Genomic DNA, 22,035 nt, shown 5'->3' with positions numbered 1-22,035 from the left:
ATTATTTCACTATGTTTCATTATGAAATGTCTAAATCTTTATGATGGGTACTTGGGTTGCACTGGAATGGAGGTTAGCACTGTTAAGTCATAACAACATGCTCTTGGGCCCTTTCATTTGGAGTTTTTATGTTCCCCCGCATACCCCACCTCTACTCCACGGATCGCTGGAGAAGGACACCAGAACTCTTGTGACTCCAACTGTCCTCCAAATGGATGTGTGAATTTCTTTGAGGTACTCTGTAACCCATTTTTTTTCTGTTGTCCAAAAGCATGCATGTTGGATTGATTGCCCATTCAAAAATCCCCTGCTGAATGAGTATGGGCATGGTTGTTCTCTCACTATTAGCCCTGTGACTGTCTCATCAGAGGAGCTGATGGGGCATAAGGTAACATAGCCTCTTAAAAAATAATAAACATATAAATTAAAATATAAATGAGATCAGAGTATTTTCATTATTTTCAATCTCCATATTAATAGCAAAAAACTGCACTGTTATGTGGCAGTGAGTGCATGATAGAAAATGATTTGTTTATGGATAACATACAGACAGATTTGGACCAAATTGTGGCTCATTACTTGAGTTATGACTCATTTTACAGCTGACTGATTGAAAGGCAGGTTTAAATGTGTTTATAAACAACATACAAACTTCTTCTGGGAACTATATAGAGGCAGAAAATGACCAAAGTCCAAAAGAAAGGACGTCTAAAGATATTCAGAAAGCCTGAAGACTATGACAAGCGTTATCTGAGGCAAATATAAAAATGAAAGACGAGCCACACCGTTTTTTAACAAATTGCATATCCAGCTTTTCAGGAACTAAATCACAGTTAGAAATTCCTCCACCATTCCAGCTGAACCGCCCACAGGGCGCTTTTATACTTTATACTGAAATAGCTCGACCGGTTAAGTTTGTTTTTCAAAGATAAAACCTGGGATTACTCCACTCAACCTGGCAGAAAGCAGGTATTCAGCGGCGGTGAAAGCTGCATCTGGTTACTTCCAACCCCGCTTTATCTGATCTGCGTTTTACGATTAAGGAGAAGCAAGAAAAACTACTTTTTTTTTTTTTTTACATTTATGAACGATGTGGAGCAGCACTGTACACGGATTACGTCACACCCTGGAGTCACAGCGGGGGCGTTTCCACCCAGCGCTTCCACCCAGTTAAATCCACCTGTTGCACCACCTGGAGCGGAGCAGCACTGAGGAGCGCAACCATGGGAGGTAGGAGAAGCATTGCAGGTATTTGGTTGGATTTTAGTTTGTAGGTCCTATTTTCAGCCAGGCTGATGTAAAACTGTAACCCCAAGAATTTAACTATATATATATATATATATATATATATATATATATATATTCAATAAGTAAGACTATTAATGAAAAATTTATTTATGAAACACGTGATGAAGATTAATTACATACAGACTGATGTTTTCAAGCCTTTATTTCCGTTAATTATGATGATTTTCAGCTAACAGCTAATGAAAACACCACATTTAAGATTGGGATATCACATCGTTTTTGATACAGTAGCGTGGGCTTAATAAAAAGTGTTTAATACCTGCTTACAGGTTATTTTCAAAAGGTACTTTTCAATCTGACAAAACATTTAACCAAAACGTTAGTTTCTTGTAGGAAATGAGATGGGCATCTCTCACAAGGTAATAAAATAATATAAAGAAAATCAATTTTAAAAAAAAACGTATTTGTTCTTATTTACATTTGGTTTTTAAAAAAATGGCATGTAGAAAATTATTTATACCCTTCTCAATAATAAATGCAAAAATGTTTATGTCAAAGCAATCAAACCCTTCTAACGATAGCTGACTAGGTTTGCATGTCTCTACTGGTATGGAGTATGGAGTATGGAGTGGTGGCCTAGGGGTTAGAACAGGAAGTTTGCATTCTGGAGGAGACACAAGGGGCCAGGTTTGTATCCCACAGATTGCCACCTCAGCTCCCTGAGCAAGACCCTTAGCCCCAGGTGCTGCACAATGGCAGCCCACTGCTCCCTATAAGGAATGGTTTAAATGCAGAGGACAGATTTCATTGTAATGTACATGTGCAATGACCAATAAAGATGATTATTATTATTATAATAGAGTGATTGCACCTGGCCACTCCTAGGAAGGTTCACCACTGTTCATGATGTGTTAAAAGTAGCTCTTACTGTGGTCCGAAAGCCTCAGAAATAGCTCTGTATCCGTTTCCAGACTGACAGATGTCCGTTTCTCATCTGTTCTTGAATATCATGAAATGTGGCACAATGTGGTGCTTTTAGCCTACTTCATGTTGTCAGACAAGTTCTGTACAATTTCTTGATTGTGGAAGAAACTCCGTTATCACTTATCTGTATTATAAAAGTGTTGATACTATGATACAAAGTAGTAATTAATAATAATAATGTAGGGCTTTTGGAGACTTAGTTTGGCATTTTGTGGCCTGCTTTCTGGGTGAATTTAACTAGTCGGCCAGATCTGGACATGTTGGCAGTTGTTTTGATTTTTTTATGGACAGTGGAATGGCTGATTTCAAATTCATTTGAGACATCTTTAAATCCCTTATCAGACTAATAATTTGCTATTATCTTCTTTCTGAGAACTATATAGAGACGGAAAATGATCAAAGTCCAAAAGAAAAGACGTCAGGAGAGCACCAAATTAAATGTTTGAGGTTTAAACCGGCCAAACTTCCTCAAATTGCTAAGCACCCATATTCTCATCATTTGCACCTAATATGATATGCCTGTGTGTGATTTTAGCCAATATATTTGAAATTTATATTAAATATCTCTGTGTCCTGACCTGTTTTCAAAAACACAGGTTTTCATCAGGCTTTGTAATTTATTTCCATATCACTATAACTATAACATTTATCTGTTATATCTGTACTGTCTGTTGTCTTTAGTCAATGATTGAAAATCCAGTATGACTAATCTAAAAAGAGCAGGCATGTTATTTAATGTAGAAACGAGATAAGATCAGGCATGAATCAGTCCTCCAAAAGGCATTGTTTGTTTAACAAGGCTTGCTTCACAGGTAATCAGTCAGAAAAAAAAGGAGGACAAAAGGAAAAGAAAAACAAAACTTCATATTCAAAAATGTTGGCAGAGGTTATACAGAGGCTGAATGACAAATTATCAGCCCAGTCAACTATGCAAGACCGCTCAGTGATTATTATTATTACAGAAAGCTGGCTAAATCCAAGGATACCGGAAGCAGAGGTGGAGCTAGCAGAACGCTCACTCTACCAGAGCAATACAACTGAGGACTCTAGTATCTAGTAAGAGCCATGGAGATGGATTTATATACACAACAGCTGGTGCACAAATGCTGTCATCATTGACAAACACTGCACACATGACCTGGCATTACTGGAGGTTAAATGTAGACCATTTTGTCTGCCGCAGGAATGTTCTGTTGTGGTTGTGATGTCAAATTACATTTCCCCGGACATTAACGCTAAACTAGTACTTAGCTATGTGCTAACATCAATAGAGAAACCACAGAATGCGGATACAGATGGAGTTTTCATCATGGCTTGTGACTTTAATCATGCTGATCCTAAAACTCTGTTACCCAGATTTGACCAACATGTTAAGTGTGCTACAAGAAGGAATAATACACTGACTGTGTCTTCTCCAACATCACAAAAGGATGCAGAGACCACCCCCTTGCTCATCTTGGCCTGTCTGACCATGTTCCGGCATATCATCCCATTGTCAAAAAATGTATCATTAGATCCGTTAAAAGGTGGCCTGTGGATCACTGCAACTACAAGATTGTTTTGAGCAGACTAGTTGGTCTCTGTTCTTCAGTAAAAATGTGAATTAATAGGCTTATGCTGTGCTCTGCTACATCAAGACATTTATTGAAAGTCTTGCCATCAACACGTGTCCAATCCTGTCACCAGGAAACGTTAAATGACCATGGAGGGTAAGGCCCTGCTGAGGGAGAGAGACGGCTTTAAGATCAGCTGACAGAGCACTGTATAGCATGGCATGACACAACTTTAAGGAAGGCATCAGGTAGGCAAAAAGTGCATTCAAAGTAGAGATCAAAAATCCCTTCAACAACAGAGATCCAAAACGTATGTGGTAGTGTACCCAGCCCATCACAAATCACAGAGGCAGTTCTGAACAGTGGCGATTGCTCTTAGACTGCAAGGGAAGCTCAGCTTCCCCTAAAATGTCAAAAAATAAGTGATCAAATATATACTGTTGTGTGTACATGTCATTGACTAAATGTGCGCTACAACGCGCTCAACCTTTGTTCAGAATCAGCTTCTTATCACTGGTAACGACGCGGCTTTCCTCTCACTCATTCCCGCAGCTTCACAGAGCTTTAAACAGTGAGTTCAATAGCGAAGCAGAAATGCTGGGCTTTGTTTCGCCCATCGGACGCTCAGCGTCTCTGGGGGTCTATGGGGCCTGGACACTCAGCTTCTGCATGATGATTGGATGATCTGTCTGAGGCTGAATCTCTTTTTGATTGACAGCGAAATGAGCGAATCAGCGATCTTGAAATTGAGCTTCCCCTCCTTGAAAGACCCGCATCCGCCACTGGTTCTGAACCACCTACAAACATCAATGTTTCCTTGGCTGAGGCGTCCGATCACTTTTATGCATGATTTGACAGACAACAGGACCATCCCCTTCCTTCTGACACAGACCATACACTCACTGTCGCTGTAGAGGATATGAGACATATTTTTAGGTCTGTAAATACCAAGAAGGCAGATGACCCAGATGGGATCCCAGGAAGGGTGATCAGACTGTGCCCACCAGCTTGCAGATGTCTTCGCTGACATCTTTAACAGGTTCCTGTCCACAGCTACCAACCTACTACAAAACTGCCACCATTGCCCCTGTCCCCAGCCAAAGAAACATCAGCACCCTAAACTACTATCGACCTGTGGCGCTAACTTCCACACATAAAAAGTACATAAAATCTGCCCTCCCTCCTAACCTGGACTAACATCAGTATACCAACTGGTCTAACAGGTCCACACAGGACACTATCATAACAGCCCTTCATACAACACTGGCACACCCTGATAAATGACAGACCAGTGTGAGACTTCTCTTCATTTATTACAGCTCAGCATTCACTGCTATTATCCCCAGCAGGTTAGCCACCAAACTCCATGACCTGGGCCTTAGCAACACATTCAGCACATGGATAAAATACTTTCTGATTGACCGCCCATAGTGAGTGAAACTGGGCTCTCATCTATGTTCCAGTTTGTCTCTCACTTCAGGTTCCCCCTCAAGGTTGCATGTTTAGCCCATTGCTCTAATCCATCCACATACATGACAATATCTCCACCCCTCTTTATCTCCATCTGTAAAATAAAATAATATTTTTTGCAGATCACACAACTGTAGTGGGTCAGATCTCCCAAGGCAAGAAGTCTGCCTACAGTGAGGAGCTTGACACACTATTGAACTGGTGCATGGAAAAAAACCTGACCCTGAATGTCAAGAAACCTAAAGAAGTTCTTATTGACTTTAGGCAACACAAGAGGGACCCCACGCCCTAAACCATCAAGGGTGAAAAGGTAGAGGGTCTCCTGTTTTACATTTCTGGGATTTCACATGACAGAAGACCTCAAATGGGATGTTAGCACGACTGCCATTATCAAAAAAGCACACCTACTTCCTACGGACACTCAGGAAACACAACCTGTCTGCTGATCTGATGAGGGCTTATTACCATTGCTTCATCAAGTCAGTTTTAAATTATTGCATCACCGCCTGGTATAGAAACTGCCCAGAAAGAAACAAATACATCCCAAAGAGGTGTGATCAGAATTGCTGAGAGAACCATCTGACTCCCTCTGCCTGAATAATATTTTCAGGACTTGTTGCCTCCACCGAGCAAATACTATCATGCAAGATAATACACACCCTATGCATGTGAGATCATATGCAATTGAATGCATTATGTATGACTGTGAAAGTGCGTGTGTGTGTGTGTGTGTGTGTGTGTGTGTGCGTGCGTGCGTGCGTGTGTGTGTGTGTGTTTGTGTGTGTGTGTGTGTTTGTGTGTGTGTGGATGTGTGTGGAGGTGGACAGAAGTGTCGGCATTATTCTTAGAGAGAAATTGTAAATACAAAGAACAAATTACTTGACAGGTTGACAGAAAGGTACAAGATATATGGCCCATGTACAGTGATTAACAGGGAGTGTATTTAGTGAAAGATTAATCTCATTGTGAAGCTATCAGCTCATTTAAAATGGGTGGATGGCAAAAGGTCATACAGCACCTTTTAATCTTATTTGTGTTCCTTAGAGTCCTTTAAAACAGTGTTTCTCCACTTTGGTCTTCAGGGTGCACAACCCTCCGTGTTTTAGATTCATCTCTGCTTTAGCACAACTGATTAAAATGATTCCATTACCTGCTCAACATGTCATCAAGCGCTGCAAAAGCCTGAAATCAGAAGTATAGCAGCAGTTAAACACCTTAACAAGCAGGATAGTGGCTCCTGGGGATCAGGGTTGAGAATGTGTTTCTTCCAAGTGTTTCCCTGACTTACAAGTAATGCATTGCCCATGTAGAGCATCACTGTATTTTCTTTCCCCCTTAAAAGGAAAAAAAGACTCAGGTAATCCATTGCGGATACAGTGAAAATCTGCAATATCCTAACATTCAGGATTTAATCTCCATCATTTAAGCTTCAAAAAGGGGATGATAATTAGGAGCCGATTGGGAGGATTCGACCCTCAGATATAACATCTCTAAACGTTGCTCTTAAATGCCGCTTATAAGACTATATGCTCTAAAGGATGATGTCCGCAGACAAATAAAAGCATAATACACATGAGCGAGCACAGATAGGTTTGATGTTTAGCTCACAGGATTGATCCTTAATTAATAAAAACAAGAGCACTGCTGCAAAGTCAGGGACAGAAAGTATAGGCTTGAACAAATGGTATGCATCTTATACTACAGTGTTTATTTGTGAGCATATTCCATTACAGTTTGAATGCAGGGACTGGGCAGAAATCAGCATTGATTGTTAATGGTTGTTAATTCAATGAGCACAACAAGTAACTAATTCTCCTGGTTTTCAAAATTGCAAGTAGAACACACTCAACTCACTATTTACAATCTTTTTTTAGGTCACATTTTGCTTCCTCTGCACATTGCTTCACAATACCAAATGGCAGATCTAAGCAGCAGGAATCAACAGCCGTCTGACTCAGTAGCAAGAAGATGTTGAATATGATTGTTGATTGATTGATTGATTATGATTAACTTGAAAAGAGACATGTCTGTGGTGAAACATAGAAGGTAATGTCCAAAATCCATGTTAATGAGTTGTATAATTTAGGTGAAATATACTTGTCAAACAATACAATAAAGATTTTGGAAAACTTGTTGGATAGAGTAACCAGACATCAGGTTGTCTATTTCCCCGCAGAAGGAGCACAATTTCCTGTAGATGTAGATGTAGATGTAAACTTTTGACCACAATGAAAGCCAATATCCTGAGAGTATCTAGAAGATTCTGCCAGTTTTGTTATTTAGTATCTCTGGATGAAGGTATTTCAGTCAGAGGAATATAATGAGGTTACCTGTAAAAAATGAATGTATTAGTTGGTGGAGTTAACAGACCTTCAAAGTACCTTGAAAGTTTCTTAAAAACATTCTCCTGACGGGACTGCTAGAAATTTCAGTGAAGTGAGCAAGGGATCTGAACCACATCAGAACCGTCGGTGCTTTAAGTATAAAAAAGTTTATAGTTATGCGACGGCCCTCTAGGGTGTGGATCTCTTAAAGAAAGACGAGGTAAGTTATTCCTCCTCCAGGACTAGTAAGCAAACATCTAGTTTGCTTACTAGTCCTGTATGGGATTCTGATAGTATGATAAAAATACCACCATTTCACAATATTACTTGGATTTACACAAAAGCTTTGAACAAACAAGATACTTCACAAAGAGAATGTTTCTACATTAAGCCATGTTTAAAAAAGACAAATTAAATGACATAATAATAAATAATTTATAGCATATATACAATAATACAGTATTAAAATTATCATCCTGTCCACCACTAATTTTACATTAAAAGCTTGTGGAAAACCCTGTGCAAGTGCTGTGCTGTCTCCTGCTTTCAGAGAAAATCAAAATTACATCCAAGTTAAACATTTAGGGTAAATGGGCGCGGTGCTGGCCGGCGGTAAAGTGCGCGGCCCATGTATACAGAGGGTTTGGCCCTGGTTTGAGTCCCAGCCACAGCGATCTGTGCTGCATATCTTCCCATTTCCTGTCTGCCTTCTTTCAAGGAAATGAAAGAAATGACAAAATAACTAGTCAGTCAGTCATTTTCTACCGCTTATTCCATAGTGGGTCGCGGGGGAGCTACAAAATAACTAGTGCTACAAAATATAAACAAAAACTAAAAAAAGGTTTTGATAAATTAAATGTTGCTTTTGTCACAACCTGACTAAGATTGCAACAATGATGGGAGACAGATGAGGTTTACCAAATACAGAAATAACTTTTGTTTTTAGGCAGCTGACATCATCATATACAATAAAGCAAATATTTATGCACCTTATTTACATCGTCCTTCTGTGTATATAGTGACACTTTTAGGCTCACTATAAGTCCTCCTCACTACTCTTAACATTTGTTCATCTTAGGAGACCTAAGGTGCTTTTTGAATCACTTTAATCTTCACGAGGTATAATTATGACATCACTAGGAGCTAATTTTGCCTTAGGGTTTTTTGTGAATGCAGGCTCTGCTGGCCTGCATGCTTTAGATGTTTCTCTGGTTCTGCACATCTGAATCAAATTGCTCACTACCAGATCTCTGCAAAACCTTGCAACAATCTAAGGAGGTAATTTGTCCCTATGAATTAGCTGTGTTGAAGCAGGTATATCTAAAGCATGAAGGACACTGGTCCTTGGGGACTAGAGATAGCCACTTCTGAGCTAACTGAACCATAATTCAAAGATTAATACTAGAATGAGAATCTAAACTTAAAACAAAGGGATGAACCAGTATGGAACACCATTAGTGACAATAATAAACACAATTGGAATCCAAATTCAAAACCATTTGAGAACCATAAACACAAAGACCCACGAGTGTTTGAGACTCTGGATTTGCAAGGTGACATTCCACGTCCCTAGAGCCAGCCTAAGCATCCGGAGATCGGGTAGTTGAGGTCTCCACCTTTGTCCACTGCCCAATCCTCTGTGCACCGGTCCCTCATGGTTCCCCCTGCTGGTCTCTCATTTGGGCTTGGGGCGGCCGGGTTAGGCATTCTCCGACGAGTCCCGTCTCAGGCCTGGCTCCAGGGTGGGACCCTGGCTCTGCCTTACTGGGCGACGTCACATGTCTCAATTGTGTGGTCCTCATGAAGGCGTCTTGAACCGCTCTTTGTCTGACCCTTCACGCAGAGCCTGTTTGCCATGGGAGACCCTACTAGGGGCATTTAAGCCCCAGACAACATAGCCTCTAGGATCATTTGAGCACTCAAACCCCTCCACCACATTAAGGTGGCGGCTCAAGGAGGGAATGAAGATCAGCAAGTCTGAGGCCATGGTTTTTGACCGAAAGGGTGGCTTGCCCTCTTCAGGTTGGAGGGAAGTTCCTGCCTCAAGTGGAGGAGTTCAAGTATCTTAGGGTCTTGTTCACAAGTGCGGGAAGAATGGAGCGGGATATCGACAGACAGATCAGTGCGGCTGCCACAGTAATGGGGACGCTGTGCCGGTCCATTGTGGTGAAGAGAGAACTGAGCCGAAAAGCGAAGCTCTCGATTTACCGGTTGGTCTACATTCCTACCCTCACCTATGACCATGAACTTTGGGTCATGACCGAAAGAACAAGACCCCGGATACAAGCGGCTGAAATGAGCTTCCTCCATAGGGTGGCTCCCTTAGAGATAGGGTGAGGAGCTCGACCCTCTGGAGGAGCTCAGAGTAGAGCCACTGCTCCTCCACATCGAGAGGTGCCAGTTGAGGTGGCTCGGGCATCTAAACTGGATGCCTCCTAGACGCTTCCCTCAAGAGGTGTTCCAGGCACATCCCACCGGGAGGAGGCCCAGGGGACGGCCCAGGACACGCTAGAGGGACTATGTCTCTTGGCTGGCCTGGGAACGCCTTGGGATCCCCCTGGAGGAGCTGGAGGAGGTGTCTGGGGAGAGGGACGTCTGAGGGTGTATTCACCCTTGCCACTTTTGGTCCGCTTTAAACGAACCAGAGTTCGTTTCCCCCCTTGGTGCAAGTGTGCAAGTGTGAATACACTCAAGTGAACCCTGTTCCGGACCAAACAACCGGACCGAGACCCAATTTTTGAGGTGGTCTCGGTCCGCTTCCAAATGGACTCTGGTGCGGTTCGCTTATGGTCTGAATACAAACCTGCCCCGATCCGAACCAACTACAAAATGTGTACGTTTCTTTGGACATAAAAAGCCACCGTAGCCGGTAGCAAAGGTGTGTGTTGTAAGGTAATCATACCTGATAAGCTGTGTGTTGCTTAGCAACGCTACTGGCTTGTTGTGGGACAAGGCACGTAGAGAACGTCGGCGTTCAGCTCGCATTCTCCAACGGGGTTCCAACATTATAAATGGACCGTTTCAAAGTCTGTGTTAAATGAGCTGCTCTTCAACCTCACAATAATATTGCAGCTTTAATAACGGCACAAATATGCAGAACAAAGGTGCTGAACGCAGCACGTCTACAGATGTTTTCCTCAATTTCCGGGTCTGTGCTCTGTCCCGTCCCCGATTTCTGTCCAATGTGAACAATGATCGTCACCCGCGTTTACTTGCAAAAAGTACAATGTAAAAACAAACCGCACCAAATTAAAAAAATAAAGTTCGGTTTTGGTCCAGACCAAACAAGCGGACCAAAGGACTTTCCTGGTGTGACTACACCCTGAGTGTCTCTACTAAGGCTTCTGCCCCCGCGACCCGGTCCCGAATAAAGCGGAATACGACGAGTACGAATACTTTGGATTTGCTTTGTTTGTAAATGCATTGTTGATGCTCTGTGCAAAGTAAAGGGAAAAAATATTATGTTAAACTGTACTATTGTATTCTCACAGTTCTAACCACAAAAAATAAATAATGACATAAAATCATCTCACAGAGGGGGTGGAAAGCTGATTTTCATAAACCACATATTTAAATGTTCAGCTGGGACGGAGATGGCATGCAGAGCATGATTTAAATGTGTACAGGGACAGGTGTGCTCCACCTGATGTCTGTTTCTTTACTAATTTTGTCTTTCTTCTCTGCCTCTCAGGCTTCTATTCAAGTGAAAAGATTGCCAATGCTTTCGCCTATGAGAGTTCAGAACTTGACTGGTGTGAAGACAACTACAGATACTCAGAACATGTCGTGGAGTATTTCAACACGGTAAACTTCTTACACAGTGCATCATGCAAGAATGACTAGTTATTATAGTTTGATGATTTTTTTAAAGTAATATACCCCCAGCTATGGACAACACTTTACAGTCATTCTACACCCTATGACTTGTTGATCTCTTGTTTTCCCTGCAGGTCAGCAGCTTTTTTTTCTTCATTGTCTCACCAATCATGCTCTATCTGCTGCATCCCTATGCCAAAGAGAGGAACCTGGGGATCCACGTGGTGTGGATCATGATGATTTTTGTAGGCAAGTCCATTTTATTTCACATTACTTCTTTTTGTAGCAGTAAAATTAAAAAAACACAGCAAAAAGACATTTGACACATTATTAACGTATCTTCCCTGGGCAGTAGCATTTTTGCTGACCTTCACAGAATATATTTAAGTAAGGTTGCAAGATTTATTACTCCTCCGAGTTGTTAGTTCAGTAAGGATTTTGTGTACACATGAATCTATTGCAACTGTTTCAGAGGTTTGCATATATTTATAGATATATCTTTAAACTTGTGAAAGAACGCCGTGAAAGACGTGTAAAAGATCTTAAATATAATTTATTTTTTCTTGCAGTCGCATTATGTCACACTACATGACTTTGATTGAATTTATTCCAATGGGGGCACAAAATCCAAAGTTTTGAACATATTGCCAGAATCCATGGTGCCACACACTCTAACTTGGTTCCCAGTGGCTTTTAAAAGAAACAGGGCCAAAGCATTACATACCCTCCACCACAGCAATGGGCTGTGCTGGAGGGAAATGGTGAAATTTCATTTGGGAGATCAAAGCTTCCACAGCATAAAAGTAAAACAACACAACACAATGTTACAAAAACATAAGATAAAATGTAATTGCCTTGATGAGCAATAAAGTGCTGTAAGTAGTGCAATAAAGCAAAATATAATATGCATAGCAATGACTAGCAGGCCACAGTATTAGGTAGTGTATAAAGTAGTGCAGTAACCAGCAGGATAGTATATAATACAGAGTCCAGTATGTGATTGACAATGCAACATTATGCAGAGTCTAAGGTGCAGGCATAATACAATGACCTGCTTTGGTGTTGGATTGTATTAGAGTATGAAACTCTAAAAGGGAGTGATGGCTTTGGCAGCTTTATGGAAGAAGTTGTCTTTCAGTCTGTTAGTCCGTGTTCTGATGGTTCTGTACCGCTTTCCTGAAGGCAGCCGTACAAACAGGCTGTGGGCAGGGTGGGAGGGTTCAGCAGTGATGTTCCTGGCTTTCTTCTGAGCTCGTCTGGTGTGGATGGGGTCCAGATCAGGGAGAGGACGTCCCACAATCTCCTGTGCTGTTTTAATCATGAAGGTCCAGTCCTTTCCTTCCTGTGCCGTGCAGCTCCTGTACTACACTGTTGCACTTAGACACAGGGAGCTCTCTATTGTGGCTCTGTAAAAGTTCTCGAGTATTCTAGAGGACCTTTTTAACTTCCTAAGGAAGAAGAGCCTCTGTTGAGCCTTCCTCACCTGGAGCCGAGATGTTCCGGGTCCAGATGGTGTTCCGACCATTAAGTGCTTTTATTCATATTATTGATATTATTTATTTGTTTCACGCCAAACAAAAATACAGTTTTTGTTGTTGTAAAGCATGGTTTTAGCCCAATTGTACCAAAGCACATGGTTCAGTTAAAGTCCTTGCAGCGTTTTAAAACATCTGCTTGTTCACATTTGTGATGGTAGAACAGAAATTGCTTTTTTTTCCTGGCAGTTTCCAGACAATTTGTTGTAGATAGGGTCTACCAGCTGTTATGGAAACTTGTTGATCCTAAGATGCCAGATGGAGATTTCTTTCACCTCCCTCACCCTCCTACTCATTATGCAAGGTGATAGTATAAACTTGGATCTTCTTCCAGCTTTTTTTGTTACAGTTAGACTTGTCTAAACCATTTTTTGTTGCTATGACTGTTGATACGAGCGAGTTTTGGTGAGTAACTCGTTTCTTGCAGTCATCTGCTGTCTTACAAACATTAACACACATCTGCTTTACTTTAATGTTATGCACTCTTGTCTTTCCACTTTCTGAAGAGTGGCGAAGAGGAATCACATCTTGGCTCTACTCTTCAGTTTAAAAAAGACAAAATGCTTCAGTTTATTTGCTTTACAAGAATTACTTTGCATGACCTATAATTGTGGTGCCAATGTAAACAACATTAAATCATTTGGGGGATCTTTTTTTCCACAAAATAAATGTATTCAAATTTTCTCAAACATTCAGAGTCAGATGTCATTTAATGTCATTTAAGATTTAAAACATTTAACAAACCCTCAAATATTTTTTTACACATATGAACAAGTTTGCTAATATTGCTGGAGAGCTGCATGGATAGTAAAACTATCAAATATATACTAAAAACCATATAAAAGTTAAATATTGAAGAAAGTATCATAGACTTTGTTCGTTTTTTACTACAGCAGTTTTCAGATTGTTGGGGTAATTATTAAAATGTTTATGTGTATCTACAAGAGTTTAATTTGAATAAAGTTTTTGAAAACCAAAGATAATATAGTTGGTATGGGACCCATTTTAAGATTGTACATGGGTCAAATTTCCCCTCCTACCCAAGTGTAGTCTTATATTTGCATGTGTTGTAGCCATCTTCTCTAATTTATTGTTATCAATATAGATGTAAAAGCCAACCTGTAACTCTTTGAGATGTAGAAACCACACCAATCCACAGCATTAATTCTAATATGTTCATCTTGCAACATTTTTTGTTAGGTATTTTCCCATAATAGAGTCTGTTATTCTGTAATCTGCAGGAGTTTTCTCAGCGTACTTCCACATGACTCTTAGCTTCGTTGGCCAGATGTTGGATGAGCTCTCCATTTTGTGGGTGTTGGCTGTCGGATATGCAGTTTGGTTCCCTCGTAAACTATTTCCCTCTTTCATTAAAGACAGGTAAGTTTAGTTTTGTACCTGCGAACCAGGTGACAAATCATTGCCCTACCCTACAACAAGTTAGCGCAAGGTCTTCTGGTATTTTTCACTTTTATATCAAGACACACAGAGACACGTTAATAACCCTTTAAAGAAGGAATAATGGATTCTTTTCTGCACACCATGAAACCTAACCTGTGCTGGCTGAGGAGGCAGCCACACACCTGGATTTATTCTAGAGCAGGTGTGTCCAAAGTGTGGCCCTTGGAATAATTATGTGTGGCCCCCAATCACAGTTCAAGAAAGGTAACAATTTGGCAGAGAGACTTTGGTGCACACATTCATTAAACTAGGCTAAATACAGAAAGGGTTTTCAATGAAAGTTTTTCTTGCTGGCAGTGGACTAAAAACATTTTCTTGAACAACAAAATAGAAAACATTCAACCCAAAATTGCATTTCTTAATACATCTTAATACAAATATATATGACCCTTTTTCACACCTACAATAATTTGTTTTCTACAAAGCTTAGACTACTTTGTCTAATTAAAATATTGCATGTTAAATTTATTGCCAAAAGAAATTCACAGAAAAATAATTTTGCAGTTTTTAATTGGAAAAAAAAAGAAATTATAGCCACTGAGTACTTTGCACTTGCTGATTTTGGTTCAAGGTGCCAAAGCTTTGGACACCACTGTAGCAGAGACTCATTGCTGCAGTATTCGCCTAATTGTGACACAAAAGCACTGCAAAAACAGCACTAGAGTCCATGTAAATATTTAACCTCAAAAGACAACATTTTTTATGAATACATTAATCAATCCAATGATTCTTCCAGTTTTTAAAGCAATACAGCCTCTTATGTTGGAGATGTTAAAGAATAAAGCACAGGATAGAATTTTATGCTGATATGTCTTTCTTCCTTCTTTGTTAAAGCTTTGCATTTGTTTCTTGCTGAGCATCATGTGATTTTGAATCAAAATCTTCCTAAATGTTTGCTTAATGCTTCTCCGACAATTCCCCAACCACAGGTCTACATTTTCCCGCCTCGTCCTTTTGATTACCGTCATCACCACTGCGTCATCGTTTGTCAAACCTGCAGCAAACGCCTACGCCTTGAACTGTTTTGGCCTCCACCTTCTGTACACCTTAGCTGTGGAGATGAAATGGTAAAAAAAAAAGTTTAAATAATTCTGTGAATCTTTAAAACATGTAGCTTTGCTTTCAGCGTGACAAGTCTTTCCTTAACCTCAGCTGCACTGACCAGAAGGCTTTACGCCTCGCCAAGCTGTCGGTGGCTCTGTGGGTGCTTGCCATCTCCTGCTGGATTAGCGACCGTTTGTGCTGCAGTCTCTGGCAGCGGTTAAACTTCTGCTACCTTCACGGGATCTGGTAAGACCTCCTTCCACTGGCTTTGCTTTCTTCTTGAAAACATCAGACTCATCTTTACTCACAGCCTACAGGGCTGTGGAAAAGTATTTGCCTCCTTAAAGATGTTGTCTGTTTTTGCTTTTTGGTAACATTTCAAATTAAGTTCAATATCAGACAAAGATAACCTTAAAAAGACAAGGAAACGTTTTTTTTAATTTATCCCTAGGGTAAAAAGTTTGTCAATAACCAACCCGGTCCCTTGGGCGAAAGTAATTATGGCCATGATTTAAAGAAATTTTAGAAACAAAGTCAATGGTATCAGTCTGGAAACGGTTACAAAGTCATTTCTATGGATTTGGACTTCAGTGAACCTCAGTGAGACCATTATCCACAAGTGAAGAAAACATGGAAAGGTGCTTAAAAGTAACAGCATTTTAGGAAAAAAGAACATCAAACCAAGACTCAAACATGGAGGTGATAGTTTGATGGTCTGGGGCAGCTTCAGGACCAGGATGACTTGCTTCAATTGATGGAACCATCAGTTCTGTTCTCTACCAGGAGCTCCTGAACAAGGATGTTCAACTTAACATTTGGACTAAATGGTTTTTATGACTTTCTATAGTTTTTTCCAAGGTTAAAAAATATCTCTTTTCATTAAAGTTCTAAAAAGGAGAAAAAGGCAATATGTTGCACATCGCTAGGTTGGCAAATGGCTTGAAAATTAGTGATACAGTGTCTCTGAATATTTTTAAAGGATTTTTTTAAAACCTGGAACCAGAGAAATCAGGCTATAGATGTTTTGCCCCATTGATTTTTTTTAATGAAAATCTATGTGTCTGTGTGTAATAATTGTAATTTGTCTTAATTTGTACTGCTGTCTGTTTTGTCAAGACACTGTTAAAAAATATTCTTAATATCGATGATATTTTCCTGGTTCAACAAAGTTCAAAGAAAATAAAAATTAAACATTATAGTACATATTTTATCGTCTACTTTATGTGTCTTTCAGGCATATTCTCATTGTGATGGCTGTTGCCTATGGCAGCACGCTGATAGCTTACCTGGATGCCAGCAACGAAATGCCCTATTCACTGCCTGGACTGCAGTACTGGCCCTGTGATAAATGGGCAGTTGGATTCCCCCACATTGTCCTCTCCAGCTCTCTCAAGACTCGGAAACGGTGCTGACGAATCATTAACTTAAATCATTAATTTATTCTCAAACGTTCACTTTACTACCAAAATATTCCGAATGGCTTTGTATCTGACTCCTAGTCATAAATGTAATATCTTTGACTGAATTTATTATTTAACCATATATCTACAGCCACCAAAACAGTTACATCAAAGATGTATATGAGAGTAACTGGTTTAGTTAGGGATTAAACTTTAATATTAACATTTCCACTGTAGAAGTGTTAGTGTGAGCACCAAAATATAATTTCCAAGCACTTTATAAACAAACATATTTAGCACCAAAGTGATGCTTACCAAAACTTTACTATACCAAAACCAAAACTCTGTTAAACACTGTGCAAAGTGTATTTCTAATCTCTGAACGTTTACTGTAGTTCATGTGGACATTCTTGTAAACCCTTTTTATACATTCTTAACACTGACCTCTATTTATACTCAGGAGTTGTATTTTCAGAATTCCCTGTCAAAAAGTACAAACACAGCACTCCCTGAAGCTGTAATTCTGACATGGAAAGTTAGAGATTTCCAAGTTGCTCCAACTTTATCCAAGATGGCTGTCACGCATGTAAAACATTGTGAGAGTTGCAGGTATATGCTATTTATTAGCACTTCTGACGCTTCGTTTAGCATTAAACCAGTAGACTACAAAGAGATGTACAACTTCTTCCTGCAAAGATGTGTATTTAGCATTTGAATATATAAAATGGAAAGAAACATCAGTTAGTATTGCAACAAGTATTTAGCATGACAACAATTAGCAAGTCCCACTTGTCTTTTGACTTACGAGTTAAAGTTTTATGTTCTCTTAGCAAAATGTTTCTTATGACACAGGAATTAAGAATATAGACCAGAGTTTGAAGCTAATTTTTTGCAATGTAAACATGTATAAATTGGTGCTAATATGAGTTAATATAACATATTTTTCAATTTGGAGATATGGCAGAAATGTTCTTTAAAATTAGCCGTAGCCTAGCTAGCTGCTAGGGTGACTCTCTGGTAAGTTATTAATCCATTAATCCCAAATTTTTCCCAGAAACAAAATATTCACATCATGTGTCATTAGGATCCCTTTGAAACAATCAATCATAATTTTTAACACTTTTCATGGAAAAGTGTGTGAAAAAATGTGTTTTATGATTGGTCACAATTGTGACTGGTGGGATACTGTGTTGTATCAACCACTAGACAGACTGAATATAGGTCTATTTGACCTGTGCAGTGTGTTTGTGCGTGTGCGGGTGTTCGCTTGTGTGCATACGTGCGTGTGTGGGAGCGAGAGTGTATTAAATCCTTATATCAAAGGCTAGTTATCACTTTTAAATGTTCCAGCATTGCCTCTAAATGCTCTCTCGTTGTAGTGTGAATACTTTACATATAAGTCTTATACTATCGGCTAGCAATATGAATACTGGGATGAATATTGAGGTGAAGACAAAAAACAACAACAATCATCAATGTATTTCAACATTGCAACTTTAGTGTAACTTACTTTAGTGCAAAATTCATTTGAAAACATTCATTCATTTTGAGTACAAAATTCATTTGAACACATTCATTTTTAGTGCAGTATACACTGAACACACTGAACATGAAGGCAAACATTTAGGAGAGAGGTTGCTGGCTGCACATGCATCTTGTATAGGCCTGCACTCACTGACTGAACAACAAAATAAAATAGGTTGTAGAACAAAGAGCAAAGCAATGCCTTGAATGAGTAAAAAATTAACTGGAACACTTAGGACATTTTAAACTTTTTTTTCAGCTTTTCTTCCTAGACTCCAAAGTACTGTTTGTTTGTAACTGTAGGTCAAACGTTAGGTAGGTCAAAAAGTTAGGTAGCAGCAGAAAGTAAGGTGGAACATTTAGTCTATGTGTATTAGCATGTAGATACAATAGGTTATCCCACCGGTCACTATTGTTGCCAGTGACATGTTTGTGAGTTCGATAACCACATTAAACAAAGTTGAGTAATTCCAAATGCATATATCAATACTAGACACCTTAAACATGATGTGAACCAAAAGTCTATGTCATATCTTTATATTAACATCTTTTACTAACCTTTTCTTTAGGAGCTTTCTTGCAGCCATCCTTTTCTCTTGGCACAAACAGGAAGTAAACAGCTCTGGTCATGTGACAATTTACAGTAAACATGCGACACTGCACATTTTTCATTGAGACCCTTTATTATTTCAATATGTCCTGGAAATGTATTGACAGATCCTTCAGTATCATTTTTATAGCCTTAGAAATTAAACATTTGTTTTACAGTCACTATTGTAACCGGTGGGATTAAATGGGTTAATGCAGTCCAAGGCTGTTTAGAAAATTGTTAATTGCAGATAAAATTGTGACTGCTAATGCATTGAAACTATTCCTTTAATTGTCTTAAAAGCACCAAAAAAGTCTGAAAATCAACCCTGAAGCAGACAGGAGGCTAGAAGAGTGCTGTTGCTACATTTTCTTGTTTCTGGTGAAAGATGAGCGCCATCTTGAGATGATGAAAGAGATCTTTATTTCAATGCGTCCAACTGTCCTTGGAGGATTTTGAGGACATCCTTTAGCTCAGGCATAGTTTGCAACAAAATCACCAGGATCCAGTTATTAAGAGTTGTAAGTCAGGAGAAAGATACATGACAAACCCATGGCTTAATGCACAGTAAAGATAGCATTCAGTGATTGGCAAAAAATATGCAACAAACGTGACATTTAAAAAATATAATGTTTCTCCAAAACATAAAATAACTAGACAGAAACTTGTCAGAGAGGCAATCCGGAGGACAATAGCAACTCTGCAGGAGGTGCAGGAATGTCTAGGAAGTACCTGTTGATTTTTGCATGAGACAACAATCTCCTTCGGACAAACATAAGATAGCATGCACTGGTGATGACACTTGTACACTAAAATTATGTTTTATATTTGAACTACAGATATTAATTTCTTGTCTATTGTAATACTTTATCATGTATTTGTGTATTTTCTTGATAATTTATGCTTACAAGAGCTTCGGTGGGGGTTATTTCTTCTAATTTGTTCATTTTTTATGTTTTTATATAAAATTGTCCATAGATATGATGAGTAACATCTTACTATCCTGAATGTATGATAGCAACTTTATTTATGAAGCATTTAAAACAACCACAGCTGAAACAAAGTGCTGCACATAACTGCAAACTATAAACATACATTAAAAGAAGATTTTAAAAAAAGAAAAATGAAGATAAACAGTTTTAATGTTACAGATTTCTAAATACAATTCAAAATCTAAGTGTGACCCATTTTGCAGGATTAACCAATCTGGGTTGTAGATTTTAAAAACCAAATGTACATACATTTTAGTTTTAATAGAAAATTATTAATCACAATCCAGAAATACCAGACTTAAAATCTAATATTTGGTAATATAACTGATTTAAATTATGCCTGTTATTGAGGTTTTTACATCTTTCTATTTCAACCACTGTGTTCTAGTACCTTGACTTCGAACTGTTTATTATGATTTCATGATTTTTATTTCACACCTATTTCACACTTATGTAAACCTAAAATAAGTCAAAGTACTGTATATGGCATATATTAACACAAACAAATGACTGCTGACTGTGAAGGGTGTCTTACCTTGGAGTGGCTCTCCTGTTGATGTGTGCGAAATGATATGCTGTTTTAAGAAAATTTAATCTTTTTGTACTGACGTTGTTTTGTCAAAAGTAGTAGTTTTGTGAAAAACCTGTAAGTCTGAATTTCTTTTTATGAGTTTTTTATATAATTTTGGTTTCTTTTTGGGGACTATTTCATATTAATATTACATATAGACATTTTCTATAATAAAGGTTTTGCTTTCCTGTAGGTTTAGTGTTTGTTTGTTAGTGTCCTGGAGTTGATCACCACAAAGAAATGTGTTTGCATATTATTTGAAAAATATCTGAGTGTGCAGCAGGTTTACAGCTGTGTCCTTAGGGCCAGAATGAATTGTGAAATGTGAGCTGAGCTGTCTCACTTTGAATAAAACATTATTTCAGAAATACATATATATAAGTTTTTGTTTGGTCTTTGTCTTTGATAAAGTGTGCAGCAGGACAAGGTGAAACAACACAAAATATCAACACAACAAAAAACGTCTTATGATGTTTAGAAAACATTCAGGGAGACTGTGCTTCTATTCATGTGATCTTTCCTGAGGCACATTAGAAATACAACAATAGACCATTTCTATAGACATCCTTACAACACACACAGGACGCAAGAACCAAACTAATTGTTCAGAACTGATGAACAGCACACATAAAAAGTTTATGAACAATATTAATTGGTATCAAAGTCATTCATTTTGTTTAACTGTTTTTTTTTTTTGTTCTTTTGTCAAGGTGGAATGATTATACAAAAAATAGCTAAACTTGTCTAGTATTGGGTGACCAAATTTGACGTTATTGTGGACTTTCTCTAAACCAGACAGTGAAAATTATCCATATAGGCTTAAATACAAATAATGTTTGGTTAATTCTCTCTTAACAAGCTGCAGAGAAACCATGTTTTTGTATCTAATAGCAAGCTCCTGGCTTTACACTGGATGGATGTTTGGCCCCTCGCATCAGAAATGGTAGAGCTAATTTAAATTGGTTGGTTTTCAGGGACACAATTGGCTTTTGGGAATTGTCCACAAAATATTCATTACATTCAAATTTAATGTTGAACTGCTTTAACTATTCATTGGGATCCCAATCGTGTCCAAGATTCAACCACCTGACTCAAACTCTCCCCTTCATATGAAAGGACATTTATTATGATGTTCGAGAAGGACCCAGGAACCACCAAGGTTAAAGCCTGGTGTAAGCTGAAAGCTCATGCATGAGTGAAATTGCAGCTACCCAGTTGAACAACCCTTATGCATTCTGGAGAAAAACCAACATAGAGCAGTTTGGTCACCATGACAAGAACATTATTTGGAGAAGTTAGGGTGAAGTTTTAGAAAACCATACTTGTCAAATCTGATGGTAATGGCATCATGCTTAAGGTCTGCTGCGCTGCCACTGGTACTGGTGCATCGCACAAACTTGGTGATATAAAGACGAATGTGGACAACATCCTAATTTTTCAACCTCACCTCAAATTCAATAGCTCAATGATTGATTCTGGGAGACAATTTGCTATTTCACCAGGATAAAAATCCCAGACACACAT

At 38.9% G+C, this 22,035-nt stretch overlaps 1 protein-coding gene and 1 long non-coding RNA gene across 2 annotated transcripts; one reads left to right on the top strand and one right to left on the bottom strand.

Moving 5' to 3' along the window:
• The first annotated feature begins 1,216 nt into the window (after positions 1 to 1,216).
• On the top strand, positions 1,217 to 16,847 carry acer1 (alkaline ceramidase 1). Its single transcript, XM_047374046.1, has 7 exons — positions 1,217 to 1,248; positions 11,271 to 11,383; positions 11,530 to 11,644; positions 14,172 to 14,310; positions 15,321 to 15,458; positions 15,544 to 15,681; positions 16,670 to 16,847. Exons 1-7 carry the CDS (start codon positions 1,224 to 1,226, stop codon positions 16,845 to 16,847), a joined length of 846 nt encoding a protein of 281 aa, XP_047230002.1. The 5' UTR covers positions 1,217 to 1,223.
• LOC124873408 lies at positions 11,931 to 20,870 on the bottom strand. The gene is made up of 4 exons (XR_007039514.1): positions 18,918 to 20,870; positions 16,722 to 16,843; positions 15,554 to 15,754; positions 11,931 to 15,442 (listed from the first exon to the last, which is right to left on the bottom strand). It is a non-coding gene; the product is annotated as an uncharacterized LOC124873408 (long non-coding RNA).
• Positions 20,871 to 22,035: the final 1,165 nt, after the last annotated feature.

The sequence above is a fragment of the Girardinichthys multiradiatus genome, chromosome 9 (genome assembly GCF_021462225.1).
Source record: "Girardinichthys multiradiatus isolate DD_20200921_A chromosome 9, DD_fGirMul_XY1, whole genome shotgun sequence".
Classification (NCBI taxonomy): domain Eukaryota; kingdom Metazoa; phylum Chordata; class Actinopteri; order Cyprinodontiformes; family Goodeidae; genus Girardinichthys; species Girardinichthys multiradiatus.
This window is presented reverse-complemented; position numbering and strand designations above follow the sequence as displayed.